The sequence below is a fragment of the Phocoena phocoena genome, chromosome 3 (genome assembly GCF_963924675.1).
Source record: "Phocoena phocoena chromosome 3, mPhoPho1.1, whole genome shotgun sequence".
NCBI classification, from domain to species: Eukaryota; Metazoa; Chordata; class Mammalia; order Artiodactyla; family Phocoenidae; genus Phocoena; species Phocoena phocoena.
This window is the reverse complement of record NC_089221.1, coordinates 84,112,386-84,129,850: the sequence shown is the minus strand read 5'-3', so window position 1 is coordinate 84,129,850 and position 17,465 is coordinate 84,112,386. Positions and strand designations below refer to the sequence as shown.

Here is a 17,465-nt window from a genome sequence, read left to right as displayed (position 1 = left end):
GAAGTAAAAGTTTAGCATGGCATAGAAATAATCTCTTGAAAGCAACTTTTTAAGTATTTACGAGAAAAAGGTTTATAAATGTGTTCTGCGTTTTAAGAGTTAACAAAGGGCAGTGATTTTGTTGAAGATTTCACAAATACAGATGAGACTCAGAATACGTTTGACTGTATCAGTGTTACAGACTTCTTCTGGAGTTCAGAAAAAAGGTTTAATGGTGAAATTCTGAACAGTCTGATGAATTGCAGATTGCTTTGTTCAACAACACCAAAATCACTGCCCTCACACAAATGGTATTTTAGGTTACATTAATAAATGTCATTTCCCAATTTTCTGAAATTAAAGATAACTGAACATAACCCCAGTTTCTCATTCTTAAATTAAGCTATAATAGAATAATCCCAAATTCTACAATTGTTAATCATCCTCTTTTTTATTGGGCTAGCGAAAAGAGCGCAGGAAAAGAAGAATTTTTGGCCCCTAATTTACAGTTGAAAATTATACCATAGTTATTCACGGGAATCCTAACTAGTATACATTTTCAACTGTAAAATTACAACAATCTATTTTATCGGGATGTTTTTCCTATACATCATTGTCAAATTGGGACACATACATTTGAAATTTGAGAATCAAAAGCACATATGTTTGTATAATTTGGGGCTATAGAAATGAGCATAATTCTCATTTGTTGGTGTTTACGTTCCTACTCACCAACTGCTAGATGTTATACCTAACTCTTAAGATTTGGCATATTTAATCATCAACAAAAAATATTTTTCTAACCTAAAAGTTGATGGTTCTTCCTATCTAATACTTTTACTTGAGCATTTAGAAGACATTTTTAAGCACTGATCTCAAATCAGTGCTGGGGGAATCATCCTATAGAGAATATAAATAACCCAAAAAGAAGGTATTCAGAGTATAAAAATGTATACAGATGTTAAAGATTTACTTAAACTTTATTCCAACTACTCAACTTTCCTTTCTTTCTTTTCAACTTTCCTTTTAAGTGTTATTTTAGTAGCTATTTAAATGTTATTTTGTTAGTGAGCATAAGAATTAGCCTAAGTTATTTAATTATAGACCTTAATATAATACAAAGGTAAATTTTCCAACCATAGCATCAAAATTTCAAATTCCTATACTGACTTTTGCAATCAGGTTAACAATTCAGAATCTCACATCTTAATATACAGTGTCATTGGAATCAGTTGTTGCTGAAGCATCTCTGGCAATTTCTCACTATTTTTAACCAAAAATTATTTCTGATCCATTATATCAGACTTTTTAAAAAGTTCTTTATTAGAATAACCTAAAGTGACAAGAAAATAATGGATCAAGTCTTCAAAAGGCCTTATTTTACTACTTCTATTCAACTTTGCTATGAAAACTATAAAGCTCCAAATTCTAAAATTAATCTTTGTATTTTCTAACTGCCTCTATATTTTAAAAAATTTATTTGAAAAATAAAGTTGACAATTAAAAATCTGTTAGGTTCCCAAGCTTGATAATTAAAGCTGTATTTTCTTTTCTGTTTTATTAAAATATAGTTAGTTTACTTCATAAAAAACATGCTCTGATATATACTTACTTCATTTGCAGCCATCTTCCTAGATCTTGGAAGTGGAGACTTCCTGTGTATATGAATTGGCTCTGATACCATAGGTTTAAACAATATCACAGCTCGATCAACCTCATCTTTTTTAGAAGTATGTGGCTCATCATCACTATCAATTTTAAAAGATCTCCTGCCTTCATTCTGTGCAGAAAGAACATAATAAAATTCAGATAAAACAAATCAATCTCTTCAGATGAACAAATTCAACCACCAACTGGTATAGTCACTTGCAGTACATATACAAGTTTGTTTATTCAAGCAAATTAATAATTGAATTCTTATGAAAGCCTAGTATTATTCTGGATATTGTAAGACAGATGATAGAGTTCCTGACTTCAAGAAATACATACTCTTTGGATACATTAAACCATAAAACGACAATAAAGAGCCATATAAAACAAAGTACTTAATTAAATTTCATCCAATGCCCAAATAAATAAGCAATAATAATAAATGACAGTAAGAAAAAAGAAACCAGTTTTGTTACCAGTAATGCCATCAACTCAACCACAAACTGAAACAGTATCTAAGTTATAAATTTTAGAAAATTCAAACTCTATGCCAAATATTTCCAACAAATGTAAAGACTGCATACTTAAATAACAACCATTTGATGACTCACTGAATATTTAGTATGTACCATGTGCCAAGACACCGATGAATAAGATACTGTCCCAAATTATAAGAATCTCACGGTATAGTACAGAAAACAGATACGTTTAAAAAAGTTACACTAAATATCCATCTAAATAGAATGGGTAGGGCTTCCCTGGTGGCGCAGTGGTTAAGAATCTGCCTGCCGGGCTTCCCTGGTGGCGCTGTGGTTGAGAGTTCGCCTGCCGATGCAGGGGACACGGGTTTGTGCCCCGGTCCGGGAAGATTCTCACATGCCGCAGAGCAGCTAGGCCCGTGAGCCATGGCCGCTGAGCCTGCGTGTCTGGAGCCTGTGCTCCGCAACGGGAGAGGCCACAACAGTGAGAGGCCCGTGTACTGCAAAAAAAAAAAAAAAAAAAAAAAAAAGAATCTGCCTGCCAATGCAGGGGACACGGGTTCGAGCCCTGGTCTGGGAAGATACCACATGCTGCAGAGCAACTAAGCCCATGTGCCACAACTACTGAAGCCCACACGTCTAGAGCCCGTGCTCCACAACAAGAGAAGCCACCGCAATGAGAAGCCCACACACCGCAACGAAGTCACCCCCGCTCACCACAACTAGGGAAAGCCCACACACAGCAACGAAGACCCAATGCAGCCAAAAATAAAAACATAAATAAATTTAAAAATAAATAAACAGGACGGATAAATTGGGTAAATTACACTAAAACACATATTTTAAAGCACTAAGAATGGGCAAACTAAAACTAATTACATCAATGAATCTTATGAATGTACGTTAGCTAAAAGAAGCCAAGCAGAAGTACATAAAAACCTTCATCAAACTAAGGGGTATAGAAAATAAAGATAAACTTCTTCAACCAGGTAAGGGATAACTAAAAACTTGAAACAATCATCACAATTAATAAATCACTGGAAGACAAGAGTGCCCACCATCACTAAATCTATTCAACATTTTGCTGGACATTTGTCATCATTCACAGATATGATCATATACATAGAAAATTCAAATGACTCTATGTATAAATTATTAGAATGAATAAACAGCATGCAGTAAGGTTGTTAGTTATAAAATCTCTCTATAAAAATGAGTTAAAATTCAATATGAAAATAGCAAACAGAAAACGAAATTTAAATAAGCCATTTATGATAACATAAAGAATTTAGGAATTACTCTGACAAAGAAAATACAAGACATTAAAAAAAGTCTTAATTTTATCAAGAACATATAAAGAATAGCTCACTAAATTCAGAGCTGTATATCAAGTCCTTGGACTAGAAGATTCAATTCTGTAAAAGTGTTATTTCTCTCAACACTGATCTGCAGAGTTTATGTAATTTCAATCAAAATTCCAAAAAGTTCACTTTGAAACATGACCTTTTGCTTTAGTTTGGGAATGAACAAGGATGATACTAAGGATGCTTAGTATCAACACTTCTACTCAACACCATACTAGTCCTAGCCAGTAGCACTTCACAAAAAGCATATTCAAATAACCAATGAATATAAGAAAAGGTACTAATCCTTATTGGTCATGAGGGTAATGTAAATTTAAGCCACAAGATATCACTACATAGTCCCCAAAATAGCTATACTAAAAACACTAATCATACCAAGTGCTGATAAAGATATGGTAGTATCTTTGGAAAGTTATTTGACTGTTATTTTAAAAAGTTGAACATATGCATACCCTATAACCCAGCAATTTTACACCTACATATATATCCAAAAGAAATGTGTACATATGTTCAGAAAAAGACCTGAACAAGAATCTTCATAAAAGCATCCATCTTCAAACCTTGAACTGGAAACAAATCAAATGATCATCATAGTGAAATGGATTAATAAACTGCACCATATTTATTTAACGTAATCCTACATGGCAACAAAAATGAAGAACCGATGAATCTCAAACACATAATGAAAGAGACCAAACCCACTCTCCAGCCCCAAAAAGCACATATTTTGTGATTTCATTTGTGATCATAAAGTCCAAAAATAGACAAAATTAATCTATGGTGCCAGAAGTCATGATAGTAGGTAACTTTGGGGAGAAGGCAGGGAGGTTGTGAGAAAGAGGGGGCACAACTGGTTCTTCTAGAATGATCTTCTGTCTATAACCTGGCTAGTTGTTTTACAATTGTGTTCATTTTGTGATATATCATTAAACTACACACTTACGATTTAGGTATGTTTACGAATATGTATTATAGTTTAGTAAAAAAGGTTTAAAGCTGAGTACATGTTTAACTTTTGTAAGGTTAAGAATTAAACTGCAGTAATTCGTAACAAGTGCTTAGCATAGTAAAGAACGGACTAGTCCTCAAGTAGGACTTGAGGACAAAAACAAAAATTATAGTTATCCATTCTAACTACTGATATTAAAAATCCAAAAAATCTAGAGAAAAGATAAAATATAAAATTCTAATATTCGTAAAAATGTTGTCTACCCAAATCATACTTCAAGAAGTTTAAACCATCTTGCTACTTAGTTGAGATAAGAATTATAGTACATAATAGAAAATTCTTAAAGAAACCTCATTTATATTTAGAACTGTAGTAACTAAGCAATGAAAATTTCATCTTCATTACCTCCCTTGAAGCTGGTCTATATCCATAGCCAGATGGTAAATTTTTGTCTTCTTCACATCCTTTGGCTCCTGGACTAAAATGTAATTCAACATGAAAGCGTTCCTCAGAGGAAAGATCCTAAAAATTATTACAGAACACTTTCAAAATGAGAAACTTCAAGTTATTTATTTACCTCTGGTAACACACGTAAATCAAGACTCTGTTACCTTGTTAGGATCCTCGTAAAGCATGATAACAATCTGAGTCATGTAGTTGAGTTCATTGACAACATTTAAATAATCCATAGCTCGTTTCCACTGTTCATCCTTTGATTCCTGAACAAATGGTAAGCATTTTCTCATATTATGTTACTTTAAAACCACTTTATTTTCATTATGGTAATTTGTTTAATCCTGATTGATACCACACAAATGAGGTGAATACTTAATACTCAACACACTTATATATACTCAACAAGCTTTCTTCTACTGCCACCACCCTAAGTGTAAACTACATCATCTTTCTTTAGATCACTGTGATAGCTCCCTAAATGGTTTCCTCATATCTACTTCTACCTATCTATTGTCTACACAGAAACCAAAGCCATTCACTTCCCTGCTTAAAACCTTTTAATGGCTTCCCAATCCTCAAGGCATGGCTCTCCAAACTTATCTGTTACAATTTTATGCATCACTCACTATTACGCTCCAATTATAGGCTTTCTCTCCATTCTTACATCTTCTATGTTCTTTCTACCTTATAAATAAGTGCAAGAAAGTTAAAAGGTGACCACATAAGAGATGTATCTCTCCTCCCCTAAAACAATTCCATCATTACTAATGGATATATAAGCTCTTGCCTTGCTAATTAAAGGTCATTTTTTTCTCTATTTCTTTTATTAAAGCTCCACTAATTCTCATATGTATGCAAGGGATGCCACTTTGCTATTCTATTAAGGAATAAAAAAGAAATAAAAAACAAGAGAAAAGAACATATGAATTGGAAAATTTGATGGGAAAAGAACACTTACATAGTCTTAGGGTAACTCTGATAATAACTATTCATCAAGGCCCAATGATAAGAGAAATTAAGAATCAGGAGACATATACCAAATCTTCATACATTTCACTGACTGCCCTTTATTTTAAAAAGTACAAAAGAAAACAAAGTTGAATTCATTTTCTTTTAAAGATTATTTTTTTATAGATGTGCATAAATGTATATGCTAATATATATATACATATAAAAAGTTTTTTAATTCTTATTTTTTGCTAGCTTGGAGATGGCTGAAAATATATTTTTGATATATGATAGAAGTGACATTGTATTCTAGATAATTTGTGGTTTGAGTGTACTGAGAAAGAAAGGGGATATTAAAATTTCTAAGTCTGTGTGGTTATCACTTCCACTGCCAATCTCTAAAACATCATTTTCTTTATTTTTTCACATACAAACTTCCTGGGAATCTTATTAATAGCCACTGCTTCAGCCATCATTAATATGTTGGCTTACCAACTCTGTACCTTTAACCCAAACCTCTAGCCTTACATATAAACATACTACTGGTCATGTTCACTTGACTAGCCTACTAGTGCCTCAAATTCAAGCTATCTAACCTCATTACTTTCCTTCTAATGCCTGATACTCCCCCAAGTGTTACTTATCAGTGAATAATGAGTAATTTTGTAGATGATCCTGTTAGAAATATGGGAACGTTTCTTGACTCTCTTTTCTTTCTTACCTTCCACACCTGTAAGCAAAGAAAGGGCCTCAAGGAGAGTGTTGGTGAAAGTTAAAATGCCTCAAAAAGAGAGTGTTAGTGAAAGCCTGAAAGGGCACTGAGGAGGTTGCTGGTGAGGGACTATAGGAAGGTTAAAAAAAAATCTTACTGGAAACTATAGGAAAAAGAACCCTTGTTATGTAGTGGCATAAAGTGTAGAAACACTGTAGCCTGCAGACAGTGGAACTCAATGAGCTAGCTACCAAAAATTCCAGGAAAAATTCTCAAAAGGCCACCAAGATTCTTCTCACTACCTGTGATGAACTATGAGAGGAGGGAGATAAACTACAGGAAAATGGTTAATTAAAGGAGCCAAGACTTGCAGAGTTCAGAATAAAACTGTTTCTCATTCCTAGCCTCTCCAGACAGCAAAAAATGCTATAGTTAAAAAGTGGCTTCCAGGAAGAACAGAAACGCAGGAATCTGTCATGAAAACATGGGTGTGATTGTAAAAACACTTGCTAAGACTTCAGAAAGATTTAAGGCTCACAGACCTTTCAAAGACGCAAAGACTTTCTCAGGATTATACTAGCATGTCTCTCAGATACTCACTATTAAGCAATAAGGACTGCTGAGTACTATCCCTCAGTAGACACAGAGGGAGCCCAATGTAAAAATGGGCTTATTCTTAAGATTTGTGGGTATGAACTGTTTAATAAAGTAGATTATAAATTACTCCTTTTTGTTTTGTTTTTTAAATTATACCATCTTGAACTAAAAATAAACAGACCTTTGGATCCCCAAACTTCCTTGGACAGGAAGCAGGTTAAAGAAAACTACTTAGCTGCAAATGTGAGCTACTTTTTATGGAAAAGGAAGGATGACCTAGATGAAGCAATTAAGAACCCAAAGTATGAAGCCATGAACCATTATAAACAACTCCCTGGCAGTATGACAGAGCCCTAATTAAGGAATGGGCAGTAAGTACCTAGGCAGATTTCAAAATTGCTATGGACCAGTGACCATGGTGTACCTTCTGTTTTCCCCTCTTTTGAAAAGGTTATCTACAGCAGTTATTCTATGCTTATCCCACCACTGTATGTCAAATGTATGAAGGACAGACAATTGGTATCATCAGTTCATAGGTCTTTGAAATGAGACTGAGTTCTCCTGAGCACTCAAGGAGCTCTCCCCAAGGAGTCCCATCCACACCTGGACCTGATTTAGATAATGAGATCCTGGATGTCAAGTTTATGCTATAATAGATAAGCCTGAGGGAATACTGGAGGAGAGATTACGTGAATTTTGCATGAGGGAGAAATATGGATTGTGTGGGTAATGGACATACTGTGATAGACTCTGTTTTCCAAATATGGCCACCAAAATACATCCAATCCCAAGTATTCATTTTACAATAAGTAAGTGACAGTGATACTCCACTCATCTAGTAAGATGGGTCTATTCCTCACCCCTTGAACCTGGATGGGCCTCTGTGACTGCCTCCAAAAATGCTCAGCAGAAGTGATACTATGTAACTTCATAAGTTAGGTCATAAAAATGCTTTGTGCTTGCTCCTTGCTCTTTTAGGAAGTTCACTTTTGGAACTCAGCTGCTATGTTCTGTGCATCAAGCACCAGACATGAGAAGAAAGTTGTGAGATGACTTGAGCCCGAGCCACTGTCTGACTGCAACATCACGAGAGGCCCAATGCAAAATTGCCTAATCACAGTCAGCCTTTAAACCATGAGAGAGAAAAATAAAATGACTGTGGTTGTTTTAAGGCAGTAACCTTTGGTATGATTCATTACATAACAGTAAATAAGAGTCACAATGTCCAACCAAACACCAAGTCCTATTGATTCTAACCTCTAAATAATGCAAATTCATCAGTTTCTCTTTATCTCACTGCCACTGGCCTGTAACATTACCTAAAATATTTTGTATTATTGTTTGCTTAAATGGATCTTCTCCAAAGGGAAGAGAACATGTCATTATCTCCAACATCTAGCAGAGTGCTTGGTATAAAGTAGACCCTTGACAAATGATGGTAAATAATGAATTATTTAAAACTGCACAGTAAAAAATGGTGTTAGTGATTCGATTATAAATTCAATAACACATATTTGTTAAATAGATTTATATAACTTATCCTACTTACATCACATAAGGCACCATAGCGAAGAATAGATAGTAAAGAATGTACATGACTTTCACTGGTGAAATATAATCTGGTACGGACATGACGTTCAGGTGACAGAACACCCCTGGAATACCTAGAGTAAGGAGCAGACAGTGTTAAAACGTAACCATGCAGTTAAAACTTAATGAAATTATTTTGTAAAATGGAATTTAATCTTACTAGAAGTAAAAGAACATAGTAAGCAAATCTATCACTCTTCCAATAACAATTGAGGCATTATCTTAGCAGGTATTCCTCTAACATGAAGATAACTGGAACTAACTGGGACCACTGAGATTAGTCAAAGAAGCATTAATATTAGTCAAGTTCACTGTACATAGGTTATTTAAGCACCTTTATTAACAGTGAAAGAGGTCATAGCACTAAAGAAGCTCACAGATGTTAATGCTGCTGAATGAGGATGATCACTGATGATCACATGTGAATGATAACACACATCCTCTTTCCCTGTTTGCCTCAGTTTTTTCTCCAATTTGGAGCCAAAAAGAACCTTGGTTGGAAGTTAACTATTAGAAATACCTAGGTAATATTTATTTCCACAGTGTGCCAAGTGATACACTCCTGATTTAGCCATAGGAACATTAAAAAGTGATTAGATTTGAAGAATGCAAAAACAGATGCCTATAGACTTAAATATCAGTACAGTCTCTTACACAGGATGGAGTTTATTTACAGTGTCATCATCTTGTGTCCTTTGAAGATCTGAGCGAATTTTTCTAACTAGAGGAGTACAGTAGCCTTTGGCAATCTCCAGTTTTTCAGCTTTAGTTATACCATATTCCTGAGCAGAACATACACAACATTAGAAAAAGGGTACAATAATAAAGAACTCCAATAAAGGTACTACTAAATTTAAGAATTTTAGTGAGCAACAAGTATTTTTATTCAGCATCTTTTGAACATTATACAATGTTCCTAGTTTACATTTCTGCAACTTCAAGTACACTATTCCCCAAAGTATTAAGTGTAATTAGAAGAATTTTATTTTGGTGTAAATGAAAAAGAAAGTAATTTCTAAAGAGGATAGGATGAATGGATGAATGTAATCTTTATGAAAAGTATTCAACTCAACCAGGTTTTAAATGTAGAAAACAACCCTAAAAGAAAGATGGATTAAGGGCACAAACACTAAAGCACAGAATAGTCAATAAACATACAGAAAGAAATATAAATTGAAACTATGAAATTTTTGTCTATTTGAATATCAAAGATTAAAAAGGTTAACAAATTATTTTAAAGCCTTTGGCCAATACTGTAAAGGTTTTAACTAGTGGTTAGCCAAAAATGCCGTGAAATTATCAAACTTAATGAGCTGTATAACCATTATAAGTTAATTAAATGAGGAATTACAATCCAAAGTGTTAAGAAAACATAGTAATTGTAAGAATTATAATAAAAATTACAATTCAAAGGGGTAGATGAGAAAATGACCTGATATAAGAAAAAAATCTGTGATGTGTGTGTAGATGGGAAGAGAGGGTATAAGAGGAAGAGGGCAGAAAGTGGGGTGGAGGCAGAGGAAGGCAGGGACAGAGTGGGAAAGAAGGAAGAGTAGAGAAGAGGGAAGAAATAAGCACACTCTTTCTCTCCCAGTTCCTTCTGGGATACCTGTATTTAAAGGCTACTTGCTGTTATCAGGTACTTCCCAGATGGCAAAACTTTAGTATGGATAATAAATCTCAAAACTGCCTAATAAAAAAAGGCTGATTGATTAGATGGAAGACGTATGAAAATGGAACCTCTTGGGTCATTTACCTTAAACATAAAAGCTTGGTTGGTTAATTATCTCACCAACATAGATGACTGTGAAATTGGTATGAAAAAAAGAAATATGTATGCAATTGTGTATGTATGTGTAAACAAAAGGAAAATGTTGAAATTAACATCATCAAAGGAAATTTTTCTGTTGCTATTAGCAAGGTGTAATGAAACAGGCACTCTCATACACTGCTGGTCTGTAACAAAACTGGTAAAAGAGTTCTGGAAATCTTCTTGATTGTATGTAGAAGACATATGTATAAGGAGAGTGAAAGAAAGTAAAAGAATCCACATTTCCAAATGTGAGAAATTGGTTAAATAGTTATTATTACATCACATCATTCAGTCATTAGGAAAAATGAAGTATATTTAGCTTTACTGATTTGGAAAAAATTTCTTGATGCCAAGAAAAAAAAAATCAGGTTATAAAATAGTATGCATTTCCTGGTTCCATTTTTGCAAAGAATACATTTGTCATATATACGAATTTATGAAAAAAATTTTATCCATGAATTTAAGGGAAAAGGCCTTTTAGAATTTTCCAAAATAGTGAAATGTTTTTCTCTAGTTGGTAATGGCATACTGATTTTTTTTTTGGCTATATCTATATTTTATAACAAAGATATATTACTTTCATAATAAAAAAACCTTTCCCTTCAAAACAGTGACATATTTTGTAGAGCTGAAAAAGCAAGCTGCCATAACCAACTAGGACCAAATAATTAATTGTTAGATACCCAAGTTCTCTTATTTCTTCCACAAAAAGAACTGATTAAAATAACAGATGAAGGTATTTGAAAGCTTATTATATGGTGATATTTAATGAGAGTATCATTGGACTTTATATTGCAAATGCTATTATAAAGAATCCTCTGCATTTCATAATACAATCACCAAAGAAATGATCTTCAAACTTCAATAAACGTGTGCCATCTCAATTAAGACTCTTAATAACAAATATAATCTTTAGATGTTCTTATCTTCCATCATACCATCGAGGCTCTTTTACTATTTACTTAATTTACTGAGGTAACACTGGTTTATAACATGTCTCATGCGAACATTATATTTTGACTTCTGTATAAACTACAGTATGCTCAACACCAGAAGTTGTTTCTACCCATCACCATACAGTTTACCTCCTTTACTCAATTCACCCCCTTTCCCTTCTGGTAATTATTACTCTTTTCTCTATAAATACATGTTTATTTTGCTTGGTTTGTTCATTTATTTAAAAAAAAATTTAATATTCACATTTGAGTGAAATCATATAGTATTAGTTTTTCTTTGAATGACTTATTTATCATAACACCCTCAAGGTACATCCATGTTGCCACAAATGGCAAGACTGTATCTTTTTTAGGTATTCCATTGTATTATATATACTACTTCATCCATCCATTCATCAATGGGCACTTTCCATATCTTGGCTATTGTAAATAACGCCACAATGAACACAGGGTGCATGTATCTATTCGAATTAGAGTCTTCATATTCTTCAGATAAATACCCAGAAGTGGAATACCTGGATCATAGGGTAGTTCTAGTCTTAATTTTTTGAAGAATCACCATACTGTTTTCCATAGCGGCTGCACCAATTTACATTCCCACCAACAGTGTACCACACATTTTTCCACATCCTCTCCAGTACTAGTTATTTCTTGCCTTTTTGATAACAGCCATTCTAACAGGCCTGAGGTGATCTCTCACTGTGGTTTCGATTTGCATTTCTCCAATAATTAGTAATGTTGAATATCTTTTCATGAGCCTCATGGCAATCTGTATGTCTTCTCTGGAAAAATATTTAGCTCCTCTACCCATTGTTTAATCAGGCTGTTTTTTTGTTGCTGTTGAGTTGTATGAGTTCTTCATATATTTTGGATATTACCCCCAAATTGAATATATGATTTGTAAATATCTTCTCCCATTCCGTAGGTTGTCGTTTCGTTTAGTTGATGATTTACTTTACTGTACAGAGCTTTTTAGTTTGATGTAGTCCTGTTTGTTTATTTTTGCTTCTGTTTCCCTGCCCAAGGAAACATATCCAAAAAGATATTGCTAAGACCAACTTCAAGGAGCATACTATGTTTACTTTTAGTTTTATGGTTTCAGATCTTACATTCTAGTCTTTAGTCCATTTTGAGTTTTGTGTATGGTGTGATATAGTGGTCTAGTTTCATTCTTTGGCATGTGGCTGTCCAGTTTTCCCAATACTATATTGAAGAGACTATGCTTTTTCCATTGTATGTTCTTGGCTCCTTTATCATAAACTAATTGTCCAGATATATGCGGGTTTGTTTCTGGGCTCTCAATTCTGTTCCATTCATCTATATGTCTGCTTTTCTTATCTGTTATAAAAATACAACTTTTTATTGTGTAAAATAAAACCTCTTTTGCAGAATAAAACTTCTATTTAGCAAATGAAAGATGTTGTCAGAGACTAAGTCCTTGTTTTCTAAGTCTATGTTTCTTATAGTGAGGCCCAAAGACATATTCTTGCAGTATGAGATATTTTTATCCTCTTTTAAAGAGAATTTATTTGCAAATCACTGATTTATACCATATACTTAAACCTGTCTACATCATATACACTGACCAAACAAATAAATAGTTGTTCTTTCATGCTGAAAGAATAAGCTAAACTTTAACATGTACACAAATACTTATAGGTAAGTTGTGCAGCCTGAATTCCCAGTTTTTAAGTCTCTAGTTTTTCCTGGATATTCTGTGAATATTAGGAAAAGGACACTGGAGTTTTTTTTTTTTTTTTTGCTGCGTTGGGTCTTCATTGCAGTGCATGCATTTCTCATTATGGTGGCTTCCCTTGTTGCAGAGCACAGGCTCTAGGCGTGCAGGCTTCAGTAGTTTCAGAACGCAGGCTCAGTAGTTGTGGCTTGTGGGCCCCAGAGCACGTGGGCTTCAGTAGTTGCGGCGCATGGGCTCTAGAGTACGTGGGCTTCAGTAGTTGTAGTGCACAGGCTCACTAGTTGCAGCTTGCGGGCTCTAGAGCACAGGCTCAGTAGTTGTGGCACATGAGCTTAGTTGCTCCTCAGCATGTAGGATCTTCCCGGACCAGGGATCAAACTCACGTCCCCTGCGTTGGCAGGTGGATTCTTAACCACTGTGCCACCAGGTAAGTCCTGAAGTATAGTTTTAATTGTAGTAGATTTACAGTATTGTGTTGGTTTCAATTGTACAGTAAAGTGATTCAGTTATATATTGGATTGGCCAAAAGGTTCTTTCAGGTTTTTCTATAACATAAAAACCCGAACGAACTTTTTGGCCAATCCAATATTTTTTCAGATAATTTTCCATTATAGGTTATTACAAGATATTGAATATAGTTCTCCTTGAGAACTAGTATATAGCAAATTCTTGACAGAATATAGTAAATCCTTGTTACTTATCTATTTTATGTATAGTGGTGTGTATCCCATACTCTTTATCATTCCCCCTCTCCCTTACCATAAGTTTGTTTTCTATGTCTATGAGTCTGTTTCCACTTTTTAATATAGATTCATTTGTATTATTTTTTAGATTCCACATACAAGTGATATCATATAATATTTGTCTTCCTCTGACTTAATTCACTTAGTATGGTGCTCTCTAGGTCCATCCATGTTGCTGCAAATGGCAATATTTTGTTTTTATGGCTGAATAATATTCCATGGTGTGTGTGTATGTATATGTGGTGTGTGTATGTATATATACGTATATGTGTGTAAAGAGATATATATATGTATATATACATACACACACCACATCTTCTTAAACCAATCATCCACTGATGGGCACTTCAGTTGTTTCCATGTCTTGGTTATTGTAAATGGTGTTGTTATGAACACCGGGATGCATGTATCTTTCTGAATTAAGAGTTTTTATCTTTTCTGGATATATGGGAGTGGGATTGCTGGATCATAAAATAGCTCTATTTTTAGTTATTAAGGAACCTCCCCACTGTTTTCTATATATGAGTATCTTTAAGTGAGGCTACTTTTATATACAATCTTTACACTTTTCATGTACAGTGACCCTTGAAAAATGTGGAGGTTAGGAGCACCAACCCTGCACACCGCTGAAAATTCGAGAATAACTTATTTGTGGTTCTGCATCCCTGGCAGATTCAACTGTGGATATGTGGATCATGCAGTACTGTAGTATTTACTATCGTAAAAAATCTGTGTATAAGTGGACGCACTACAGTTCAAACTCACATTGGTCAAAAATCAACTGTATTTCATTTTTCCTGCTTTTTAACTTTGGTTCACAGTTGGAATGTGTGATTTACTCCAATCTCCCTTTTACAATGTCCAAATGATCTTTTGGTAATTGAGCTGAAAAAAGTTCTCCAAAGGGCATCTGCAACTGTTTTCTTCTAACACATTTCTTATCTCAACTTGTCTTGTCACCTGTCTCTTTATTATCATCTGATTCTCTGTTTAATTACATTTCAGTTAACTGAATTTTGGTTACACCTCTATTTTTACTCTCCTATAATGATAAGGCCCCCCATTCCACCTCTACCACACCCCACAAATAACTACTTACATCCTGGCCTCTAAATATTATTTTCAAAATACTTCCACATAAAGTAAAAAACCTTCCAAAATTTATATAGAGACACAACTACCTTTTTCTCCCACTTTGCACACATTCCCATAGCACAGAGCTGGTAGGTGCACAATAAATGCCCAATAAATACTTAAGTGATTTATCACATCCTATTTTCAGTTGTCTTGTTTGTTGTTAGCATATTATTATTAAGAGTATCAATTCTTAAATTTTAAAAAGTCACTATAAACTATTAAAAAATCAAACAATGATTTAATGTAACAAAAAGTTTAAAATATAAATTCATAATTAGTTACTTTCCTTTTTAAAATTATAGGCTTACTGGGACACAAAAACCAACTATCTTTTATCCACTGATAGACATTTTAAAAGTATCTATATAACAGTACAAGAAAATTGATATGTAGGAATTACTTACCTGAGGGATAACAATGTCTGCTAATGCCTTTGAAAGCCTATATAATTCCATTGTGTTTTCTAATTTCAAGGAACCATTATGCTGGACATCATATTTTATACAGTCATATATATCAGGGATTTTACTAATATCATATCTTCCATTCTTTGTTTTAAAGTCTTTCTCCAACTTGGACCATCTACGTAGCATGAGCTCTAAGGTCTCACTATGATAAAGCTGAATATCTAAAACAACATAACAGTTTTAGTATATTAAACTTCAAAATCAGATAAAGAATATATATTAAAAATTGGTAGTTAGAAACTTCTTAAATATCAAAGGTAAAATTGTTAACAATCTAGGAAATGTTATCATAGGCATATACTATTAGCAACCATATATTTTGTAGACTTGAATAAAAGTACAAATACATGGGTTAGGAACTGGTTTTATAGAAGACCTTCCATATGTTACATACGTTAGTTGCCCAAGTTATTAACTAAGCTAGTCTCAGAGCCAGAGCACTGATCACCTTCCTGTTGCTTGCTCCTTCTTATTATGCTGCCTATTTGCTGCTGAGCTGTACAGTAATGTTACATAATTAACCAAATAAAAATGTTTTATTATCCCTTTCATGCTACCACAGATAAAAGCAATTATAACTTCGCTATTATTCTTTTGCTGGATATATACTAACTCAAATTACACCTAGACATACCTATCTAATGCTAAATATAGCATTAAAGGCTTGAATTTTTTATGATTGGCACATCTTATTTAAAAATGTTTATAGCAACTGGATAGTGCCTTTTATTTGTGTTCTAATCTAAGGAAAACAAAATATTTACCTGATGATTTGGGATCTTCCATTCGATGTCTGATTTGAGAAGTCAAACTTTGTATCAAGAAATACACTTTGTCACAGGTCTTCACAGGATTTTTAATTAAATGCATTGATTTGATAAGAGAAATACTTCCAGATGGAGTAAGCTACAAATGAATAGAGTATATATTTTTACATCTGGTTATGCTCAATTGGCCAAGAGAACAATATACAAAATTTTCCAGTAGCTGCAGAATAACTCAAACTACAAATGAAGATACCCCCAAAATACAGAAATAAGATCAAGGAGGAAATAAAAACCTCAAAATTTCATGTTAAAAAAATCCAAACCTTAGCTAACATTAGATTATCCACAGGGAAAATCTAATAGAAGTACTCTAATTTACAAGGAGATTTTATTCTAATATTTTGCAGACATTTTGCTGATTCACTTGGTATTTGCAAATATGGTTTAACCATTTGACATATATTGACATGGAATAACCTCGAGACTATTATTTTCATCACTTTTTCCAGATGAGGTACTTAACAGAGGTTAAAGCACCTTCCCTAAGATCAAACCACTAGTATGCAAAGAGTGAGATTAAAAAAGCAGGTAATCTGGCTAAAGAGCTGTGCTCTTAACCACCATGTAAATGCCTTTGTGATGAGATTTTCTGCAAGTCAACAAAAGCCATTAATGACAAATAGTTTCAATTTTCACTGTTGAAACTTTGCTTGGCAAGTAATTTAACCCCATCAAATAAGTTTGTATAAATATAAAAAATGTAAAGTGGAATTCCACTTCTTGTTATGGTGAACTAGGTAGTTTAGGCCAATCTAACCACTGAAGATTAGTAAAAATCCTGGGCAAAGAACTTCTATACTTCTGCTTTAAGGTATCTGAGAGATAAGATATTAAGAATTATTAAGAATTATGGAAACCAAACTCTCTGGTCAGAGATCCAGAGAGTGATACTGGCTTTTAAGGCTGTTTTTGCACTGGAGACATCTGTTGATTCTGAATGGACAGCAGAGAAGAAGAATACAGCTTTAATATCATTTTAGGTTAACAGGACAAAAAAAGTGAAGTCCAGGATTTTCAAAGGTGAAACTCTGGTAAACTCTACATTTAGGGTTCAAAAAAGGGATAAACTGGAGTCTGCATTTTTAACAAGACCCCAGATGAT

At 33.8% G+C, this 17,465-nt stretch overlaps 1 protein-coding gene across 10 annotated transcripts in view; it reads right to left on the bottom strand.

The window, feature by feature from the left end:
- PPIP5K2 (diphosphoinositol pentakisphosphate kinase 2) overlaps nt 1-17,465 on the bottom strand; it is a 66,085-nt gene that overhangs the window by 16,924 nt on the left and 31,696 nt on the right. For all 10 annotated transcript variants that reach the window (XM_065874504.1, XM_065874505.1, XM_065874508.1 and 7 more), the window contains exons 17-23: nt 16,301-16,442; nt 15,474-15,697; nt 9,379-9,506; nt 8,684-8,798; nt 5,033-5,140; nt 4,827-4,943; nt 1,592-1,759 (exon numbers count right to left, since the gene is read on the bottom strand). In XM_065874504.1, the coding sequence (XP_065730576.1) occupies nt 1,592-1,759; nt 4,827-4,943; nt 5,033-5,140; nt 8,684-8,798; nt 9,379-9,506; nt 15,474-15,697; nt 16,301-16,442 (1,002 nt within the window). The remainder of the gene's footprint in view (nt 1-1,591; nt 1,760-4,826; nt 4,944-5,032; nt 5,141-8,683; nt 8,799-9,378; nt 9,507-15,473; nt 15,698-16,300; nt 16,443-17,465) is intronic.